This window comes from Taeniopygia guttata, chromosome 2 (assembly GCF_048771995.1).
Source record: "Taeniopygia guttata chromosome 2, bTaeGut7.mat, whole genome shotgun sequence".
Classification (NCBI taxonomy): Eukaryota; Metazoa; Chordata; class Aves; order Passeriformes; family Estrildidae; genus Taeniopygia; species Taeniopygia guttata.
In genome coordinates, this window is record NC_133026.1 from 42,750,968 (window position 1) to 42,774,435 (window position 23,468).

At 41.2% G+C, this 23,468-nt stretch overlaps 1 protein-coding gene across 2 annotated transcripts in view; it reads left to right on the top strand.

Annotated features, from left to right (window-relative positions):
- Positions 1-568: 568 nt before the first annotated feature.
- The window catches only part of SH3BP5 (SH3 domain binding protein 5), a 53,665-nt gene continuing 30,765 nt past the window's right edge, over positions 569-23,468 (top strand). For both annotated transcript variants that reach the window (XM_072925782.1, XM_002196325.6), the window contains exons 1-3: positions 569-723; positions 2,875-2,937; positions 12,897-13,025. In XM_072925782.1, the coding sequence (XP_072781883.1) occupies positions 643-723; positions 2,875-2,937; positions 12,897-13,025 (273 nt within the window). In that variant the 5' untranslated portion in view covers positions 569-642. The remainder of the gene's footprint in view (positions 724-2,874; positions 2,938-12,896; positions 13,026-23,468) is intronic.

Here is a 23,468-nt window from a genome sequence, read left to right on the forward strand (position 1 = left end):
GGGAGACACTAATCTGGAGTGCTCTGCTAGACATGGGCCATGCATGTACATAATTCTTGTTCGAAGTTGCTTTTTACTGGCAACAAAAGGATGTGTTTTCAGTACGTCTTTTTCTTCTGCATGCAGCAGGTACAATAGTTGCCCACTTAGCTGCCACACAGTAGAAATCTGGGTTGCATTTGAATTTTCAAGGCTGTCGAAAGTGCCTTTAATAATTTTTTTTCTCCCTTTATAAATTTTTTTCCTCTCCATGGGCATGTCAGCCTCCAGCAGAGCTTGAAAAAGAGGAAAGAAGGAAAGAAGGGGAGGAAAAAATAAATTAAAAAAAAACCAGCAAGGTGTTCTTAGCGTTTCCCTGCACCTGGAACTACTCATCCTGGTTTCACGCAGCGCCGCTGCGGGGGGGACCCAGGAATTAGCACGCCAGAAAAACGGGGAGTGAGGGAGGGTTAAAAAAAAAAGAAAAAAAATAAAAAGAAGGGGGAGGAAAAAAAGGAAACCCCGCAATTTCGCTGCGCTGCGAAGGCACAAAGAGACGGGGGGCGCTGTGGGGAGGGAGGGGTTCCCCCGGAGGCGGGGCCGGGCGGCGGAGCCGGGCCCGGGAGCGGCGGCGCGGGAGGCGCCGGCGGCAGCGGGGCCGCCATGGAGCCGGGCGGCCGCCGGGGCCGCCCCGCTGAGGAACCGCCGCGGCCCGAGGACGAGGAGGTGGACCCCCGCATCCAGGTGAGGGCCTGCTGCCGAGGGGCGGCTGCGTTTTTTAAAGTTCATTTTAATGTGTGTGTTATAATGCTTGTCTTTTATTTCATTGCTTTTGCTGCGTATGTGCACACATACATACATACATACATATATACATATATATTTATATATATATACATATACTTATATATATGTGTGTGTGTGTATTTGTATATATATATATTTTTTTTTTTTTTTTTTTTTTTTCTTCCCGGAGCAGCCCCGGGTGTCTCTGTGCCCGCCGGGAGCGGGGGAAGCGCCCCCGGAGCGCCCCAGCCCTTTGTTACCCCGGGCATCGCTCCGGGCTCTGTTGGGCGTCCCTCCTTCTCCTCCTCCTGCTGAAATCCTCACCCCTCCCGTTTTTAGTTTTGACCATGACAGCGTGACCTTGCTCGTGGAGCGGGGCTGCTGCTTAGAAATTCATAAATGCGGGAAAATATAGGTTTTAAAATTTTATTTCATTATTTTTGTCATTATTTTTTTATTTCTCGTAAGAAGGAGCTTTAGTGGAATATGGTGCTTCCTCTCGGTGAATGCCTTCTGCAATGCTTTTTATTCTTGCATGATTTCTAAACAGAGCTTTTCTCCCCAAAATCCTGTCTCGACCAGTAGTATGGTACAAACTTGAAGCACGCTGTGGTCCCCAAAATGAAATGTATTTTTAGGACTCTGCAGATTTATGATTTTTGCCTCCAGCATTGCTGGTACTGTTTGTCATGAATGAATATAACACGTGTGTACATTGCTGAGAGGATCCTTGGCGCAGGTCCCCGTGCGCTGTAATTGTCATTCTTTTCTCCATCGTGAGCATTTTGTTTTCCAGGGCTGTGCAGAGCCATTGCAAAATTCTCAAAACATGGTTACACAGAGCGAGGCCCTCAGCCAAAAGCTAGCTTGGTACTGCCCTGATTTTATGAGGCTGAGCTTGGTTGGTGTCTATTGATCTAATTTCGGCCTTAGGTTCTTCAGCTTGCAACACGTTTCCACATATACGATTTGTGAATTGTTGGCAAAACAATTGTTTTTGTTCAGTTTTCTGTTTGGTTTGAAAAACAGGCTGCTGTGCCTGCTTCCGCAGAGCCATGAGGTTTAGAGCCTTACAGTAAGAGACAATTAGGTAATTTTTGGATGAGTGTTTGTTTCAGACAACATGGACACCCGAATAGGTGTTTTCCAAGTCCTAGGAGTAAGGAAATGAAATCTGACCGCTGAGGCTAAGAGAGCTAAACTGTTGTAATTAATTCCTTTCTGGTTGTAACTGGAGTAATTCTTGTAGTCTAGTGGGAAACTGCTCAAGTGGCAATCAATTTACAGCGTTCGGTTTGTACAGCAAAACATTTAATGGCGTGTTCTGTTACACCAGTTGACAATTAAATAATGTTTAAATTGGAGAACACTCCTGTTAAAAATCTTATAATCTCGCATGAAGGAACATGTTGCTCAAATAAAGAAAGCTATCAGGTCTCCTCCTAAGGGTTGCTTTTTGAGGTAAGAAAGACAGTAAGAATGAGCTTTATTTTTACACTAACTTCATTCATGCCAGCAGCACTTCTGCTACATATTTATTCAAGGGATTTAACACCTTTATTTCTGCTGTTATCGGATCAAAATGTTGGCAGGAAGGCAAATTATGTAAACATAATTGTATGTCCCCTGGACTGGTTGGGTTAATAAATGGTTTGCCAAAATCCAAAATAAAATGCCTCTCATGCACCAAGATGTGTTTCTTATCAGTTCTGTCCTTTCACTGGGTGTCTCCTGTGATAGTACAAACTTTATGCTAATCTTTCAGGGTGGGTGTGTCTGTCTCCCCAGTACCTCGCTGATACTGACTGTATTGATTAATGAGACAGAGTACCGTACTTTGTGTTTATTTGTACTAGTGAAGAAGTAGCCAGAATAGGAAATGTGTTGCCTTAACATAAAACTATAGAGCTTCTCTGATTATTTTTTCTTTTAAGTAGCAAAGTAGAAGACCACTGGCAAAGTTAAGCTGAACATCTCAAGGTTTCCTCTTTTCACTAAATTCATTAGCCAAAGCTCTTGTGAGCTTTCAGTGGGGATGCTGAATGAGCCTTCTCAGACGTGTTTTTTTCCCTGATTTCTTACTATGCATCTGACTTTCTTTCCTTCTAGGGGGAGCTAGAAAAGCTGAATCAATCTACAGATGATATCAATCGCAGAGAGACGGAGCTGGAGGTACAGAATTTATCCTTACATTTGCCTTTTGTGCATGCTGGATTTTGTGAACAGAAGGACAGTGTTTTTGAGTAGGTTGCCTTCTGAATTTGTGCATCCTGAATGGTAATTTCACAGCAAGAGTCTGGTGATGATGTTTTTAAAGATATTAATTGACCTAAGAGCTGAAAAAAAAGAGAAAAGGTAGAGGTATGCTGAGAGTGTAAAAACCCTGTGTGGACAACCTCACACACAGCCACTGCCAGAACTTATTTTTAGGTTTTGACACTAAGCTTAGAGAAGTTTTATTTTTACAAGTCACTGTTTTGTGTTTGTTGATTATAGACAGGGAAAGTTATTTGGTTAAGAGGTTTTTGCCATACAACTATCTGATAGGATCTTCTCTTTGGGGTTTTTTTAGATTGTTATCTTTGCCTTTTTTGTCATCACTTCCTGAGCAAGGAAGGTGATGAAGGAAAGTTGGAATAAAAGACTTCCTGGTTATACAGAGAGGTTTTCGTGAATACTTAAAAATCTAATAGCAAGTTCTGAAGAAATTGTTTCTAAATCCCCAAATTTGAGCTTCATCTTGGTAATTATTTTGGAAGGCTCAACATTATTGATCTAATAGTGAAGCAAAACAAACTATTCTATGTGTGCATCTAAATTTTCTTTTATTTGAAAAACAAAGAAGATAAAGCCAATGGAAGTGTAAGATGAATATGTCCTAAAAAAATTGGCATAAAATATGACTTTACATCCTAAATAATTTTGATATCATTACAAAGTTTTGAATACTGTATTAAAACATTCTGAGATTGCAGTGAGGAACATACTATAAAAGTGCATCTATAGATTTCTGTCTGTACCTTCAAGATGTCAAAGTATGGTTTGTTTGATTTTTAGTTTTTTTTGGCTTGTGTGTCTTTTCATGAGATGGATACCTCAAGCATGGTGTGGTTCTTGGTAGAATTTTAAAATACTGGAGTATCCATTGAAAGCGCTGAACAGAAAATGGGATTATGGTCTTTGTACATGCTTTGTCTTGTAGCTTGTTTCTTATCCCCACTTGTTTGCATATTCTGTCATTTGTGGCATGTAGATCATGAATTTGTTGGTTAATAAAATTAGTTAAATGAGGAACTGTTTTCTGTACAAAATGAAACAGTATTTTTGCTGTGAAAACTGTTCAGTGTCACTAGCATGATTTAAATTTTATGAGTGAACTTTAAAAATCAGTAGTCTAGTCTGCAACAGTAGCAATTAAATGGACTTCAGGAATCTTTATATAGATATATTGAAAAAAATCATTATATGTATCTTTTCAGTCTCCTTATTTCATGCTGAGGTACTGAAATTGAAAGATGGTGTTATGGATAGTTGCCTGGATTTTATTAATTTTTTCATAACCTTTCACAGAGGACATGTTATGAAGCAGATGGAATAGTAATAATAATGCAAAGGCATCCTCATGAAATAAATCCTAGTGACTTTAAGATGGGATTTTGCTGCTTGATTAAAATTACTCATGTGATCAAATGTTTGTCAAGCCTGCAGATTTGTAGCTACTGTGTGTGTGGCACATGCTGAGCTGTAGAGGCTGAAAGGCTCCTGGAAATATAACTGTAAATAAAAGAGCAGAATTTCCACATTGACTTGGTCTTACATTGTTGCTTACTCAGCCTAGTAAAGACCAGGTGTTAGGTAGAAATCATATAATCATTCTCTGCACTTTGCCATTAAGTGTTTACTGCAGATCTGTCTGTAGTACTTACTGTAAGCAGTTTTTGATGTAATTAAGGTGAAATACCGCCAAGAGTATGCTTTCTTGAATGTTTCCTCTTCACTTTTAATCCAAAAATCTTATTACTGGATGGATGCGACTTTGTGGTATCGAGCAACTGCATAATTTTTAATCCGTAAAGATTTTCATTACATTTGATATGCTTAAATATTGAGGACAGTTGGATGATGTAAGCAAGGCTTAATTTATATACAGGTTGATAAATGCATTTTAAATGGACTTAAAACCTTTCTAGGGGAAAGGAATAAAAAGATCCCACAACAACCAACACTGGTTAGCAGAAAATCTCTGCATTCATGCTCTGCAGAAGAAAAGAAAGATTTGCCAAGCAGCTTCGTAGGAAAGTTTGGAAGGAGGCGTTTGGAATTGGGATCATTCTGCTTCAAAGCCTTCCAAAATCCATGAAAGCTGTTGAAAATGTGAGCTTCTGGGAGAGTCATGCTGAGTTTCCCCTTGAAGATTTGCACTTTTGGCTCTTATTAGCTGCTTTGGGTCCCTCTTGCTACCCCTTCCTAGTTTGTGGTGTTCCTGCTATATTTCAGTGGAAGAAAGATGTGTGTGGGTGTTTTTTAACCAGACATGGAGTTATATTTATCCTGTTTTTCTAGTATCATTTTCTTCATCTTTTCAATATCTTTAATGGGAAAATAGATGTATCATTGCATTATTTAGCGCACAAGTTGCTGACTACCAGCTTCCTGTAATATTACTTTGTGATCTGTACATTCCCACTGTTAATTTTTTCCCAGAATAATCTGAAAAAGCAATGGGAGTGTTTGAGTTGAAGGTATATTTCTTTGAAGGAAATTCAGAAAAAGACACCCGTGTTTTTGTGACTTGATGTACTCTCTGATAAGCAGGAAGGGTAACCTTGTGGCATCTGAGTTCTGTAAGACTGTTCTGGACTTCCTGTATGTAGCTTTGTGTGAGTTGCTCTAAGTGGGACTGCTGACTGTCTCCAGTTCCCATTAACTGGAAAGAAAGGCTGTTAAATCCTTCTAAACCCTTGCTTTTGTTCTTGCTGTGCCTCAGGTCTGCATCTGCAGAATGGAAGTAATAATGCTGCGTTACCCGGTGGAAAATATTATGGGGCTAAATTCAGTAGAGGCTTCTGGGATTTTGAGATTGCACTGGCTTGGTGTAGCCACGGGAATATCCTTGTTTGAGCAATGTAGAAAATACTGGTGTCTACTGCTTACTGAGGTGATAAAATGGGGAATTCTGTTTTAAGTTGATCAGCCTGCCACTTATTTAAGTTCTGCTCTGAAACTGCCAGATGATCTGTTTTTAAGTTGAACAGTCTGGGTTTTTTAATCTTTTAAAATAAGTTCTGCACCCATACTGCCTGTGAGAGCACGGGCTATACATGCATGGCATGACTTGAACAGATACGCTGAAGTTGGCTACATCTATTCTTTTACTTGGAAGAACTACTCGTTTTTTGCTCTTTTGACCTATCCTATTAAACCCTGAAGAAATATCCTGACCTGCTGACACACTCTGCCTGTTCAGGAGTTGCAGAGTGGCTGAAGGGCACTGAGTGGTTTGTAGTTATATGTTGCGTTAATGTATTGCCTGTTAATGAATCTTTGATTAGACTTGATTTAAAATCCATAATGCTGCTCATCCTAAGTGCAACACTGAGCATTACTGACACAGCAGAAGGACGATAAGGGTTCTCTGAGGGATTTAACACTTGGCTCCGCTAATGTCCCTGTTTATGTTTGAAGTGTCCGTGAAGGGCTGAGGGAAACGTCTTGCAGGGGAGATAAAAGTGTGTTTTGGCCAAGTGCAAGAGGTTTTTTCCTGTTTATTGGAAGTGCATCTCCATCTGAACTCACATCAGGAGCTGCGAATGTACTTGACAAACGTGCATGATTTGTCTGTCCAGCCAGCTCACACACAGCTTGGACTGGCTCTGAAAGTACAACTCAGATGTAACAAATTAACCCAGGGACCCTCTGGCAGCTTTGTGGGGACGGGAAATGCAGCACATACCATTAAAGTTACCACTGGAATCCCAGCTATCCCAAATGTGGTTTTTGTTAGAGAGCGTTTTTTGTGTTGCTGGAGCTACGAGCTTGCCAATGTTTGTTCATGGGAGATAGTGCACAGGAAAACTGGAGCTGAACAGTGCTGCTTTCAGCCATGCTTCTTATCAGAGGGCCTGGTTGGGATCCTTCTTGTGTGCTTGCCTGGATCCTCTATTCCTGATCTGTAAGACTTCGTCTTGCTTTTAGTCCTGGATAATGGTCACGCTGGGTTGTTGTTGGATAAAAGGAAAGGAGTTTATTAGCTGTGGTGCTCTTTCACTTGTGAGCCTTGTCAGCAGTTGAACCCCTCTCATAAGGGGAAGGGCTTTCTGTTGTGGTTTAACCCCAGCTGCATGATAAGCATGACACAGCTGCTGTCTCCCTCCCCGCCTGTGGGATGGGAGGGAGAACCAGAAGAGTAGAAGTGAGAAAACCCACAGGTTGAGATGAACGCAGTTAAGTAAAGCAAAAGCTGCACACACAAGCAAAGCAAAACAAGGAATTAATTCTCTGCTTCCCACTGGCTGGCGGATACTCACCAGTTATTTAGAATTGCTTCTTACTTCTTCACTGAAATACTTGTTTTTAGGAAAATAAAAACATGAGCTGTTGACCCTGTCACACGTAAAACATGTAAGTAGATTTAAAAGAAAAAATCTTCCGTCTTTCAGATTTTAGAAAAATGACCTCTCAGTGTGTGGAATCTCATTCTGAGCATGCCTGCTTGGCTTGAGGAAACATCTATCTCTGGAAACATCCGCTACCTTATCAGTATCCCTGTGCAGCATTTTCCAGTGTCCACAAAAGAATGCAGAGATAAGGGCCAAGCAGTTCACTGGCTGGTCTTCCTGCTGGCTTTTGGAGGAGGATGTGCATGGGTGATGGATTCATCCAGCACTATCAGGACAAATCTTTCCACATTTCTTTATGATCTACTTGCTTCCATAGGAAATGGCTCCTGTGTATGAATTGCTTGTTGTTTTGCCTTCTGCTTTCATCCAAGGATGGTAAGGGAAGGCTTCTTCCTCTGCTGTGGCTCTGGAAAGATTTTGTCAACCAAGTGAGTCAAAGGGCTTTACTTGATTCATGTTCTTGACTTAAATATGGGTTTCCAGCCTGAGAGAGGAAGGGTTAGGTGGAGGAATCTTGCTTTGGAAGGAGAACCCAATACTCTCCCATGCCTGCTTTCTTCTCTCTTCTTCTAAGATAATTAAAAACATTTGTAGTAAAAAGTATTGTAGTCTCAGTTTGTAACGTCTGCAAGCAGGAGGTTTGAGCAACTTTCAGGTACTGATTTTTTAACTGTTCTTGGATAGCAAATTAGGAGCTGCCTTGAAAAAAAACAAAAACCAAACCGAAGACTTTTGTTATCCCTTAAAAACTGAGACACTACTTATCCCCTTTCTTGCACTTTGTTTTTAAGGTTCAGTTGCCAGTCTGGCTTACTTGAACTCAGGTACCAAAGAGATGCTAAAAGTGTCTTTAACTGGTTTGATGCTTGAAGGTCATTTTCTGAGCACACCTTGTGCATCTGTTTGGTGTGGATGTATGATACTGATGCTGGTTTAGCTTGGAGATGAGCTTTTGGAGCTGGTAGGTCTTTGTAGCAGATAAGATGGGTATGCATCCTGTCAGCCTCTTGGAAAGAGATTAAGCCTGTCTCAGCCAGCAATTCCATTTCCATGCGCCTCCCATGCTTGCCAGAGGTTCTGCACACCAGACTGGCAGAACGGTCATGAGACAACCTTTGTAAATGAAATTTAGATGTGCTTGGTACTAAGATGATTCAGACATGGTTGATATGTAAAGCTCATTTTAAAAATAAAATTGTTTGAAAATACATGTTTCATTTGATGGGCAGAAATAGTTATTTGCTTGTCATCTGGCATCTAACACCAGCTCCTCACCATCACTCATGAGTGAGGAAAACAGGCATGCTTTTTTCCTCTGACAGGTGCTGTATAGGTTGAAAATTGTATTTTATCTTTTTAGTTTTTTCCCCACATTTGAGAATGGATCTTCAAAATGCTGCTGTAAGGATGAACTGTCCTTAAGCGTGGTCCCTCTTTCTGGTGCAGTATCAAAAAGCTGCCCAGCAGCAAGTCGCTGGAAACAAAGTCTGCTTTTAATAATGAACTATTGCAGCCAAACCATATATGGGGTAGAGGTGTGGCATGCTCCTTAAGACAGTGATAGTGAAATCTCTTTCGAAAGAAAAGTGCTAAGGATTTCCAGGAAGAAAGTTGATGAGCGTGGAGCTCTTGCAGCCATAGAAAAAGATGTTGAAAAGTAAACTGCAGCTGTCCACGTGCTACACTAAGTGCTCTGCCTGATAGAGCGTGTGTATGACAAACAGCTAGCTAGTGAGAGTCTACTTGTTAAGGCTGTAATTTAAATAATTTAAGTGGGAAGCTTCTCCTGCTACCTTTTTTTTTTTTTTTTAACCTTGCAACACACATTGAGGTTAAATGCCTTAATTGGCTTTTGTCCAGCTTGGAAAAGGTTTATCATAATCTCATTTGAGCAAATAGGAGGGGAAAAAAACATTGAAAGCTGACTGGCTAACATTTTCAATGTCATCTTTCTATTTCTAAAATCAGAAGCAAGGTGTTCTTAAAAATGATCACAGAAGATTAGGAGTGAGTAGAGGGGAAAACATGCTTTAAAAATTCCAGGGTGTTTGAGATGTCTCATGTCAGTTGCATTGCTTCTGTTAGAGTCTGTGTATATATTCAGTGCAGTGATGAGAAAAACAAAAAAACCCAAAATACAGAAACTTGCCCAGAAATGGTGAGAGTGACTCATATTACCTAAGGCTGCTGTTATCAATGAATAGCATTTCTGCTGGAATGAATTATCTTTACAGAAACTGAAATACAGAAACTAGAGATTGAGGACTGTGCTAGAAAATTTCTGTGGCATATGCTGCACTGTCTTGATTTTGCTCATGACAGCAAGTTGCAGGAATTGACATATTTTCCTTTCTCTATTATCCATGTGTGCTAGATAAAGATCTAAATGAAGCAAGAGTTTGGCAGTTCAATAGTAACACTTGCATGGAGGGGCAAGTCACACCAGAGGATTTGATAAGTAGCTTGAAAATGTCATGGTTGTCTTTCTAACACGGATGTAGGACTTACCCTGTGCTGGGGACCACGAATGAGCTGCAGTGATGTGCTGTTCTGGGCCTCTAAGTTTGTGTCCTTACAGAAATCAGCATTAGGAGGATTTATATTTTTGAACTACTTCACATGTGAGTCGAAGTGTCTCGCTGACAGTAACGTGGGAGGCCAGACATAGAGCAGTGAATTAAATCAATTCCCAGGTAACTGCCTTGACCACAGGCCCATTCATTTCCATGGGCAGCAGGTGTGCTTCTCATGTCCCATAAGGAGTAAGTGCACCAAGCCCAGTCCTACTGACTGGTGCAATTGCCTTGATGCTTCTGACCTAGTTTTCACATGAAGTGTAAAAATAGCTGCTGCACCTGTAGTTCTTACTCAGACTTCCCCAGGATTACCTGCCAGGGGAGTTTTGTGCTGTCCCAAGGGTGATGTCTTTTGCAGGTGCTCTGCCAGCACGTGGCAGGGCTCACACCCTGGACCCAGGAGTGTGGCTGAGTGTTTGCAGGGGGGAGCTGTGACTTTGGGTTGAGGAGGCTGGGTGGTGTGAAGGCACTGGGTTCCCACAGGAGCACGCACACAGTGTGGGATTGTTTGCTTTTGTAGTGTAGTTGGGGCTGGTGGAGAGTAAAAGTGCTGTGTGTAGGGCTGCAGAGGGCGTGGGTTTGGCATCCCACCTCAAGAGTCCTCGGCATCCTGCTGCTGGGTCTGAAGGGGATGGCTGGAAACCTTTGGTAGGGGGACGAATCCCAGCAGAGAATTGAGCAGTTGCTTGTTCTGTCATGCAGGTATTGGAGCCTGCAGGCTTGTGTTCCTGACAGTCAGGAGCCTGAGAATAAATGTCACTTAAAATAAGTTGTGATGGATGATACAAAGTTCTGGGGTGTTTTGGTTTTCATTATTGTTCTTCACCGCAAGAATGAGGGTGGTCAGACCTAAATTAAGCCTTAAAAGAAGAACCAGTCATCTTTGGAGGAAAATGATAAACTGGAATTTTACACCAGTGTGTTCTTCAGCTGAAGCTTCGTATTCTGTGTAGCTGACTACTGTGTGGATGGGAGTTTGCTCATGGGCAAATGTCTGTTTTACCACTTGTAAGACTTGTGCTTCAGGCAGCAGTTAGAGGAGCACTTGGAGTTCAGTAATTTTTATCTGCTTCAGAGTTAAAGGGAGATGAATGGGTACAGAAGTTGCTGTTAATTTGACTGCTTTGTTCTTAGTGTCCTTTGTTTTCTTTTGTTTTGTTTTTTAAACTCCAAGTGGGAACTAGTCATCTTTTTCCCATGGGATAAGACTGTATATAATTATTACATGAGTAAATTTGGGGTGGGTCTCCAAGCACAGATTTGTAGTGATGATTTCTTTGTTCCAAGTGCTTATCTTACAAACATGGGAACTGAACTTTTGGATGAATCACTGCATAAGGATTTTTTTACTTAAACTATTTGCTTTGCCTAACTAATATCCTGAAATGCAGCTTTCACAAAGAGAGTGAAAAGAAATCTTCCAGCTCATTCATTTAGAAATGAGCTTTTAATTCTGTTCCTACACTTGCAAAGAATTTTCCTCTTTGTTAAATATACTTCAGCACTTAATATTTTTCTTGCAATATAGTCATCATGCTTGGAGTCTTTTTTCAGTTACTTACAAAACTAATTTTGAGCTGTGAACCATGTATGGTCCAGTAATTTAATTGGAAATATTCAAATTCTTCTCACTGAGAAAATCATTGACTCAATAAATATTGTTTCAATGATACATTTCAGGCTTTCACTGAGAAATGAGATTATTGACTGGATTTGAGTTAATGAAATAATAAGTTAATGTCCATTTAATTCTCCATTTTTGACCTTGTTACCCATTTGAATAATTCCGTAGAATAAATTGGAACAAAGCTATTTGCCCAGCACTAAGATAATGCTGATGCTGGTTCAAGTTTTACATAACACTAAAAAGGAAGCAAAGAAGCTTTTACAGAAGTATGTTGCTTGTTCTGTAAAAACTGATGTATTGTTGCATTTTTTCCCCTTCTGAGAGCATAGTGGCAGTTTGGAATGTATTTTAAATCTTCCAGTGAATAAGCAGTTTTACATTATAGAAATCGTCAACAATAATGCCAAAACCTTCCTGAATTAGGGCACTTCTTCAAGCCAGCTGCTTCCTCATTATTAACATGTCACTTCAGCAATCTGCATAAATGTTGCACTCTAATTAGAACTACAAGCCTTGTTGAGAGCTCACATGGCCCCTCCTCTTCATCTCCTTAAATCCTGGGCCAGGTCCCAGCCTGAATTTGCATCAATATGCAATAATTTCATATATTTAGAGTCTGTGGTGAATTCTGAGATTGAAATCAGAATCACTTTGCTTACATGTGTGGAAATTTCAGTGGAACAGAGAAAATATTTTAATTGCTTTAGCTAGTCATGTAAGGAGCACAACACATCCCGTTTGGAAGTAGCTGGATTTTAAAATATAGAAAATATTAACAGTGAAGTGGAATGTAGGTGCCCTTCTCCATTGATAGAAACCATAGCTGAAAAGATGGGCATTCTGTGCCAATTCCAGCTGATTTGCCAGCCTGCTGTGGAGGTTTGGCCTGCCTGCTAGCACACCATTCTGGCTTTATGTATGTGAGATGTCTTTGCCATCGAAGTCGCTCTCAGAGCTTGTTACACTGCTGTTTGTCTCCTCACAGAGTGAGTAATTTACAAACAATTCCTCTCTGAGAAACCCTGCCAGAGGTAACATTTAGAACAGGCTGTTGTAGGCTTTATATAAAAGCTGTCACTGAAAGACAAAGATTTGGTGTCCAGGATGCCGGCTTTAGGATTTGGCTCTGGCTTCCAGGTTCCTCTGCTGAAAAATTCTTAGTCCAAATGCCAGTAACTCTTTTGAATGTGTCAGCTCCTGTGTGAATCTGAAGAGGAACCTGAAGGTGGTAAGAACAAACGGGTAGAAATAATTTTTAAAGCTCTAATCTGCCTTTGTCCTTTCTTCCCTTCCTGCAATGTTTTGAAGGATGCACGCCAGAAGTTCCGCTCTGTGCTGGTCGAGGCAACAGTGAAACTGGATGAGCTGGTAAAGAAGATTGGAAAAGCTGTAGAAGACTCTAAACCTTACTGGGAAGCTCGGAGGGTGGCCAGGCAGGTAAGAACTTTCTGCCTTGTAAGCTTTTGGTGGTAGTTGGAGGGCACACACTGATGTGTTGCCTTCCTGCTACTAATAATGTCCTAAGCATATGCACTTGGCTGACACTGGGCTGTGTCTTCACTTGCATGTCAGCCATGGGAATTGATGGCAAAATGGATTTCTTCACAGCCACAGCTGCACATGCTATTCAAACCCAGAACATCTACAGCAGACACAATAGCAAAAGACTAGCTCTCTTCTCTCATTCTAAATGGCCTTTCAGAGCTCTCTCCTATCAGTAGTTGTACTTATTTGAAAATACAGTGTAGACTTTGTGTATGTGGTTTTTCTTCTTAAAGGTAAATGCAGCTAAATGGCTGCAGCTGGAAGCTGCAGGGAAAAAGGCTGAAGTGGGGCAGGGTTTGGTGCTTATTGGGTTGTGCTGAAGTAGGAATGTGCTAAATGTGTCTCTGCAATGTTTTGGTTTAGGGACAAACTGAGCTCGGCTTTCTCTGTCATAAGGGCCTTACTCCCCATGCCCCAACTACTGCTTGATTATTGTTAGGCCTGTGTAGCTCAGGGAGGGATGGGGTGTGGAAGGAAGAGTGTGACCTGCAGGCTGAAGAGAAAGCCAGAAAGCTTGTGACATGTCAGGCAGCATCTCATTTTATGGAAGAAGCTGCTGAGAGTTGAGTGTGTGGTGGCTTAGGCAGTGCTTCTGCTGGGTGTTTGTGGTGCTGGGGCTTGCTGGTGGGTGAGGCTTTTTGTATTTTTCCCCAAGGGAAGCATATTCCTGCTTGGTATTTCTGTTTCGTCTTGAGGCAGGAAGAACTGCCTAGAGCTGCTGCTTTTGTGCTTGGCTGGAAGGATATGTGGGGTGGCATCTGTGGCTGGGTAGCTGGGATGTGATTGTGTTCAAGGGGAGAGTGAGAGATGGGGTGGCATGTGTGAAATACATGAAAACTGCAGAATGATTTTGTTCATAAAAGTAGGTAGAGAGATGAGAAAAGTAGAGTAGGTGTGTGCCAGGAGGCAGAGAGTAAACTCTCAGGGTAAGAGAAGGGGAGGGAAGAGAATGTGTCCTCAGAACAGCACATAGGAAAAGGAGGCATGAGCAAGCTTCATTGCCTTGAAAGTTGGTGAAGCAGGAACTGGGTTGATGGGATGTGGCATACAAGATAATATGTGACTATGATGATGCTTTAAATTGCATAGCATTTTTTTGGAGCTGTTGTCTCAGTATGGGAATGAGCTGTTAGGGCTATTAGGCTTAATCCTGCAGACTAGAAGAAGTGTGACAAATAGGTAAACTCTGCCCTGCTTGCTGTGCTCTGGAGTATCTACCTCTCATCTGTAACTGCTCTGAAACCCTGCTCATGAGGACTATGGTGTGTGCTAGAGATAAACCAGTGGTGAGCTGCAGAAGTTAGTAATTGTGTAAACTAGTATGTGCAATTTGGAGAAACAATCCCTGCAACCCTGCCTTGAGCATGATCTTATACTTCTATTACTATAAATAGCTGGGTAAGGCACAGCATGCATAGGACTTCAAGAGTTACACTTGGAAAAGTTCATGGTAGAAGCATACACTTTGCAGTACCAAAAAAAAAAAAAAAAAACAAACCACAAAAAAACCCAAAAAAAACCCCACATCAAAGGATCAATTGACTTGGAGGTTTGTAACATCACAAACTCAGAGCAGTAAACTTTGCCCTCTGTCCTGAAGCTGGCAGCAGTTTATGTTCTGGAAATGGAATTTTATATTGTTATGTCTCTGCTACCCATGAAATCCATTCAGTCATTCTGGTTCAAAGGTACTTTGGAAGACCACTAAGAAACCCAAGCTTCTGAAGGTCCTTAAAATAGTAGAATCACTGCTCCAGTAGTAGACTTGTTAGAGGGAACCATATTTTTCTCCCAATCTATTCTGTCACTAGCTAGATTTAAATGCTATTTATCCCAGATCTGTTTATTTGCTACACATTTGTTTGTGTTTTAATTCATTGATAGCATTTTATTTTAAAGAGGGGTTGCCCTTCTAACCACTCATTTCACTTTTTTTTTTTCATTTTGTTTAATGGATCTGGTCATGGAACACTTTGTATCTGCTCAGCAGGCAGTGACAGAAGATGATCTCTGGTTTCTCTTTTGCCCTTTGTGTAATAACATCTTAAAATGGAAAATGTGAGGGCAAGAGAAATGCAAGCACTGAACAATGGTGAATCTATCTGGAAGCTGGGAGATTGGAAAGATTGGTGCCAATAATCAGTAAAGCATCTGCCTAAAGAGTTTTTCTAGTTTTAATTTAATCTAGAAAAGTTCCACTTAACTGGGAGCAAATCCACTGTGATAAAATTATGGAGAAGGAGTGAATAGGTAGGGAAATATGAAACTAGAGGAATGTACCAGAGTATTAACATGGTTAGGTGTCAATTTGCATTTCTTTTTTTACTTTGATTTGCAAAACTGTAGAGAAATCATGGGAAGAGCTTGTTATGTTTTATTTAAATTGTTAACATCATCTGACCTATGAAGAATTGTCTACCTCCTTCTACACTTATTTTAGGGCCATTAGGCTGCATCCAAAAATATAGGCACAAGGTTCTTGGGGCCTGAAACAGCTTTAATTAAACAATAAGTGAAAACTGAGTGACTCTACTGGTAAGAGAAAGGGAAGTGTAAATTCCTCTTTGTTGTTCTCACTAAAGGGAAGTAAAACTATGACCTTGTAAATTTTAAGCCTTTTGGAAATACAGAATTGCATAATTAATGACTCTTAGTTTGGCAGAAATGCAGGAGTTGTCCAGAGTTACTTGGGTTTAGATGTCAGCTGCAGGGTAAGTTCCTGATGCAAGCTGTAGTAAGTCACACTGAGGAGTTTTCTTTCACATGGCACCAGCACGAGTCTCTTTTGGAAATATGTGTTTCATCTATTAAGATAAAACCCATTAAAAAGGTATGAGGGCAGTGATGTGGGGTCACCAACTGAAGTATAATACTGGAGAAGCTTTAGGACCTTGAGCCCATTTGTCTACTCACCCTTATCCTGCTCTTGTGCAATCCTGTGTTGGCAGAAGATAGGGAATTTGAAACAAATTAACTCTCCTATGCAAAAGTCCTGTAGGATCTTGTTTGTGGAATGTTTGCTGAGAGAGCCATGGCTTGGCCTATCTCAGGGTCAAACTTTTCTTCACCAGACCACTGGTCCCTTAGTGTTACGGTCTGAGTACTTTGCCCTCTGAAATGGTGGCACAGGCAGTCAGGATGCTGTCTGTTGGTACCAAAGCAGTAATATTTGGCTTTTGCTGAGACTCAAGTGAGATCTAGCTAATAGTCATGTTCAAGGAGATTTCATGTAACTTCTGCCATGACAGAACTGTTTTTATTCCTCATTTGGTGCAGCAGTGTGCCTTTTGTGTTGATTGCAGACAACACTTTACTGTTTTGGAGCATTTTGATTCCAATTTGTTGTTTAATTAAAATTTGAAGTACTTCTGCTGTGAGAGTATTTTTTGTTTGGCATATTGTCTTTTCATGTTGTTCTTTAACTTATGCAGTAATGCCCATGTTCGGTGGAAGAACCTTGGTAGAGGACTGTGCATGTACACAAGCAATGCCCACATTGCAGCAATATGAAATTCCTGTAATCCATAAGGTGACTCAGGTTCTAAATGTTCAGAAAATCAAACTTCATCTGTTTGTTTGGTTTGGATGGTGGTTTATTCTTTTTTATTTTTAAAATTTTTTTTCCACTAGTAGTTGCTTCCCTAGTTGTCTAGTCAAAGAATTACGACTTTTCTTACCCAAAGCTAATGGGGAAGAATGATGAAGTTGCCAGGAAACATTAATAATGTAAACAGAAGTCTTGAGCCTCTGAGGTAAGGAGTGTCTTAAGCCACTGTTGACTTAACATTTTGCAGGGCTGGGGCTGGAAAGTGCCTGTGCAATGGTGTTCACAGTAGTGTCTGAGCAAGTGACTGAGCAAGTGACAGCCCTGGTGACAGGATGCTGTGCAAAAGCGAATGTGGTCTAATGCATAAATCACTGGGCTGGCAGGAGCTGATTTTGTGCTGCTGCATGGCACAGATGAATGACTTCATGTCTCTCAGTTCCCATGTAAAATGAAGCTGTCATGCTGCTGTGAAGCTGAGTTCATTAAAGGAAGTAAAAGCACTTTGGGGTCACTGGGTGAGAGGTGCCATTAAAACACCGCTGTCTATACATCATCACTTGTGAACCCATAGACAAATTGAACAGGAGACATGCCTTTCTGGCCTTTCTGCTTTGCTTCTGCTAGACAAAGAATCTGATAAAAGTGTGTTCCCACCCCTACAAATAAAGCAATCCATGCATTTTTAGTGACCGTAACCTGACTAAAAGACCTGGGAGTATTGATTTTAATTGAGTTTCAGCATTTTTTGGTTTGTTTTTGGTTCTTTTTTGTTGGTTGGTTTTTGTTTAGTGGTGGGCTGGTTTGGTTTTGTGGCAGGGTGAGGGGTTGCAATTTATTAGCTCAGATTGGGAGTAGGCAAGGATGCTTTGCTCAGCTTTAGTTCTGAGCCTATTTGGGAGAGACATGGTTTTGCTTTGTGATATCCCCTTCACCCCTCTGCCCCCCTACATCATCTAGCTTTTACAAAAAAGTGTCAGAAAACTTGCTTCAGGCAAAAATAGGTGAAAGATCCATGCTAGGTTGTACCTGTCTGTATGTCTCAGTAAAGGACCCACCTGTACCATGTGTTCATACAGCAATGTGTTGGAGGATATGCATGTTCTACTTCTGCTTGAGTCAGTCTTCCTAGGTTTTACACGTAATTATTTTTTTTATGATGTTTTCATACTTAAGGAGCACTCTTTTATCTGCAAAGGCTTGGAAATACCTGCTGGAATGAGTATTTACAGTGGTTCTTCTCTCTTCTTCTCAATGGAAGCTCCATTGATGTCCAGGCATACCCAAGAGGAAGTGCAGTTGATAGACAAGTAGGGGCAGCTGTCCCACCCTGTTCACTGCAACTTTTTATGTTGTAGAGCTCCTTTCTCTCACCTCACTTATCTTTTGCTCAGGTAATATTTTATAACTGGATTGCCACATATATGTGAAGAAATCAGCTGAGAGAATAAAGAATTATTAGAGGTGAGCTTTCAGATATTCAGATCCTGCACCTCCATTCTGCTTGTCTTCGCAAAACTTAGGGGAGCCCAGTTTTGCGAAACAAAATAATTTCCCATATTGGGAAATTTTTCCTCTGTCAAGTGTGAATTTTGATATGATTCAGTGAATTTTTTTATTCAAAGTAAATCAGGATGAAAAGTAGCTGCTGTAATCTTGCAGAACAGGAATGGAGGAGGAGCGGAACCACTTGGTGGTGAAGGTGGGAGGGGTGTAAGCAGATAAGAGCACACCTACCTAGCTGGAAGATTCTTCCTCAGCAGATGAGACTGATACCCTTCTTTGTAGAGATCAAGGCAGTAAATGAACAAAACTTTCTGAGGTGGCCACTGCATTTCAGCTTCTAAGTATACATCTTGAGATGTCTAAAAGTAGTGTGGCAAGTGTGGAAAGTAACAACTGGTAACTTCCTTAGCTCAGGAGACAAAAGCTTTTTAAATTCATGTAACTTGGAGGTTGAAAACTGCTGAACATCCTCAAAGATTAATTAGGGACTGGAAATGGTGGTCTTGCCAGTGTCAATTCACGCAGCGCCCAAGTTTTCTATCCAAATTTACTCAGTGAGTGAGAGCTGATGGGATCACAGCACCAGCTGGCTCTGCTGGGAAAAGGAGGGCAGCATTGAGTGTGGATGGCAGCTCCTGGGTCCAGTTCCAACAGTGGTAGATATCCAGGTCTTTCCCTCTGGTTCCTAGACACTAAATGTGTTATCCATCCATATATTGACTTCCCATGTCATAAGGATCTCCTTCTCCATCCTACTTTTAGGAACTGAAGTTCTGATGCTCATGTTTAGGACAACAAGGAGTTAAGACTGATTTGTCTAATCTGGTAAGCCTATCTTGGCAAAAAAAAAAAAAAAAAATAGGTGGAGGGAGAAGGAACTTGAGAAGCAAAAATTAAATGTCAGCAGAACTGTGACAGACTTGCATTCCTGTTTGGAGACTTGCCATGGAGCTAGTAAAAAGCAAAATTATTGGCACAGTTACAGTGGAACACCCAGCTGACCTTTCCTGGCTGAAGGAGTGTTTCTGGTTAACTGTTCATAAACCAAATAACTATCATGTAGATTCACATTTTGAAAGGAAGAAATACAGAGACTTGGAAATAAACTTTGGCAAACCTTCTGCAAATTCTCCCAACAGTTTAAGGAAAAAAACAAACACCCAGAGCACTTAAATACTTTCTGTGGCTGTAGTTCAGTGCTGTTATTGTTAAGTAATCATACAATCATGAAATGGTTTGGGTTAGAAGGGACCTTAAATATCAACAAGTTCCAGCCCACCAGCCATAGGCATAGGTGCCACTCACTAGACCAGGCTGCTCAATGCCCAAGTCATCCTATCCTTGAACACTTCCAGGGATGGGCATCCACAACTGCTCTGGGCAGCCTGGTACAGTGCCTCAGTACTCTCTGAGTAAATAATTTCTTCCTAATGTGTAATCTAAATCTCTCCCCTTTAGTTTTAAACTGCTCCCCTTGTCTGATCACTAGGACTTCTTTTTGCATTTTGTATTATTTGTTGTTTGGATGGATGTTGCTGCTCTGGCCTTTTACAATAACCAGTCTAGGCTGGCAGTGTAGTGTTGTTTGTGCCTTGCCTGTGCTGTTTGCCCTTTTAACTGAGGATGCTGTATTGCAGCTGCCCTGATGGGTCTCAGGGAGCCTCTTGGCAGTGGGAGATGGGAGGGAATGATGACTGGATTAGGAAGGTGGGATGTATGGCGTGAGAGGCTACTCTCTCTGTGTCTGGAAATCAACCATATGGAAATGGCTGTGATGTTTAGATTACTTGGTGGAGAGGCAGGGGAGCAGCTCCTGTCCTGGGCTGGGACTTTGCTCCCAGCCTGTCTGGGAGGCTGATGTGATGGCCTCAGCTGGCGCTGTGGCAGGCCAGGCACAGGAGGGAGGCAGGCAGGCAGCACAAGCCTTGCCTGGGACAGATGACTGGTGTGTTCTGAAGGGAAAAGAGATATGGAATCTGCTGTGTGAGAAGCTGGGAAGATCAGTGCTGTGAAGAAATGGTAAAGGAATGAAACGTAGGTGAGCTGTGCAAGAAGTGCCTGAAAATATGAAGCATTGAGGCTGTGTGTAGTACCTGTTTGCCTGTGAAGTTTTGCGTGTCCTTTTTACCTTTTTGCTCCCTGTGGGCCTGCTCTAGGTCTGAACTCCTTCTTCCCACCAATGTGTTTGGTTTTTTTATTACAAAACACATAATTAAATCCTGGGGAAACCATGTAGATGTGACGTCAATCCTGTGGTGAAATGTGGAGTTCCCAGTGCTGTGATCCCAAAGGGCATTCTTACTGTATTAATCTCCCTTCCCACATGATGCGTGCCTGGCAGTGGGGCTGAAGAGGGCATAAGCCAAGCAAGGGAATCTCTAATTTTGTTATTGAGGGTGAGGAGTCACTTCCTGGATTTCACCAGGGAATCACTGAATTTTGTAAGCTTTTTCTAAAGCAGGATGTGCTTGGGATTCAGTCAAGCAAATGTTTTGCCATGCTCAAAGTTTGATGGAGTGCCTCTCATGCTCTTCTGTCATGTCTGCATAGTTGGGATCTGAAACCCTATGAGCAGCGTGTGGGAGTCACTACCCTGCCATCAGTGCTCAGTGTCTCACTGCTGCTGCGCAGAGTTTGTGCTTGGTGTGCTCTGTTTGTTCCACCTGAATGCTTAGAACTTGAAAACTGTATTTTAAGTCTAGAATCGTGGTTCTGTTGCATTTTCCTTGAGGCCAAAGTAGTAACAAAGCCTAGGAAGCAAGGAACTCAGGGTCACTTACCTGGGTCAACAAGCTAGGTTTTGCCTGGCTGATATATTAACCTTATTTATTTACTTAAAGCCTGACTTAATGTGACTTTTGTGTTCTGGCTCTGTCACCTGGTTGAACAGTGTGATGGTGGAGTGTGTCAAACTGGGTGTCCTTAAACTGTTAAGAAGATGACAGATGTTGCCTGGTTGGCTTGGGAAAGTTATACCAAAGATCTGATCTTTGAAGGAAAGCTCCTTAATGTGTTTGTCTTCCCATCAAACTTACTAATAGGACAGTAGGTTAGTGTGGCTGGCAGGTTTTTACCCTCTTAATCTGTCCCATGTTTGGGAACACTGACAACTGCTACTTCTCAGATTAATAGAAAAAAAATCCTTACGTGATTCAAATTTAGTGCTCTGTTGCTTTTATTTCCTGCAGAAGAGGTGGCATCTGTGACAATATCATCTGCAAGTACAATGTTCCTGGCACATTTGGATAGTGGGAACTAATTTTAACCACTTGCTTGTTGAAATACCTGTGTCAGTAAGTTCTGTGTGTGTGTCCCTCTCTAAAAGTTAGATCGCCTGTACCTCTCAGAGCCTCTGTGCATCAGTGAATGGGTTTAGTTATTCTGGGCTGGTATTCATACACCCTACATTTCTGGTTTGTATGAGCACTATTCTGTTGAAGGATGGTTGTATAAGCTATTGATGCAAAAAGTGTTTTCTTGTGGTTATTTGCTGATGTGCCTTGGAGGGCTCCATCATGTAAATTTGTTGACTGTGCACTCTAAATTAGAGGTTCTTCCCTCTTCTGCTTTTCTTTGCAGAAAAGAAAATACTTCTTCACAGAAGAAAATACTGTAAATTCTGTTTTGAAGAATTTATCTATGAGAGATGAAAAAATTTACTCTCTCTTTTGGTGTCTCTTTCTCCCACTTTCTCCAACCCTACAAAGCCACCATCAGTTCTCAGTCATAGTGGATGGCAGTAGATCAAAGCCAGATAGCTGTTCAATCTCCTCTCCAGTAATTGTTGTGAATCAAATGACCTAATTATTTTTTCCTACCTTTAAGAGTGTGGGGTTTTTTTCTGTTGTGAAATACTTAAAGTATTGTGCAAGTAGGTCTGAAGTAATGGAATACTGGGTTGAGTTGGTGTGGAAATATCCTCAGTTCTTTGGAGTAACAAGGGGAAGGCTGGTGCAGAAAAATTTGGGGTTTTTTTGATAGATGTCAGCTGGTTTAGGCAGCAAGAAGTGATATAGGTGATCTAGCTATTATGTTTAGCTACAGATGGAGTTTGGATGCTGGAACTGGCAGGAAAGTGAAAGCAGCTCTTAAAGAGTGTTAGAATGTGAAAATAGAACAGAATCCTTTTTTTCCTCTGCTCTTGTATGAAAATTGAAGTGACATCATTTTGCATCATTTTCAATTTGGAAAACCCAGAGAGATTAAGTTGTGCATTCCTTTGTGTGAATGCAGCACTTGCACAGCTACTGCCAGAACACTGATCTACAGAAAAAAAAGAACAATTTAAAGGAAAGGTTGCTTTGCTTTGTTGCCTCTCACCATTTTCTCCCCTGTTTTTTTTCCCTGGCCTCTAGTAAAGTCTATTTCAAGAGATTGTAAACCACAGACAGGATAATCTGTTAAAAATAGTAGTTGGCATTTGAGCCTGGGTGACTTGAGGTCAGGGGATATCCTGTGTACCTGTTTTGCGTGGTAATTGCTCAGGGGTGACTTCTGAAGACAGCACAAGTCTTGCAACTTTAGGGAATTTTTTCAGCCAACCAAGTGTTTATTGTGCACAGTGGTCTAAGTAGGTGGGAGTTTATTTTCGAGTGATAAATACTCAAGCTGAGGTCTGCTGCCAAAACAGATGTGCTATGGATGTTGGTTACTGCCTTCTGGATGGGTTTCATTATGACTTCTAGTAAAACAGAATGAATTTTGGAGCTTTTGTCTGTTCTTGCTGGAAAAGATTATCTGAAGATTCTAATTTCTGTTTAGGAAATTAGCATGTTGGAAAGGCTCTCCATTGACTTAGTTTCTGTAAGAAATATATCCCAATTGCAGCAAACAAAAAGTACTATTCAACAAGAAATTTTGCTGCCAGGATGTGGGAGAAGTGTCCACCTCTTTTAGCTGTGTCTGCTTCTGGTAGCTATTTGTTTTTTGTTTTGTTATTGTTGTTTGGTTTGTCCTGGGAGGTTTTTTAATTTGGTGAAGTGTGCTAATTCACAAAGTCACATTAAGTCACAAAAGTCACATTGTCAGGTTTGTTCTCAAAGGAGGATTTTATTGCTGTGAAGTGGAATTGGCATATTCCCTATTCCTGCTGCTACCTAGACTATTTCCTTCGAGGAATGGACTTAGCCCTTCATTAGTCCAGGACACCGCCTGCAACTTTTTTGATTAAGTGAAGCAAGCCTGTTACTCACCTGTGCTATGGAGTTGTGTAATTTGACTGGGAAAAAATGTTGAAGGGTCAATAGTTATCTTCAACATGCCCCTTAGGAGAATGGCTTTTCAAA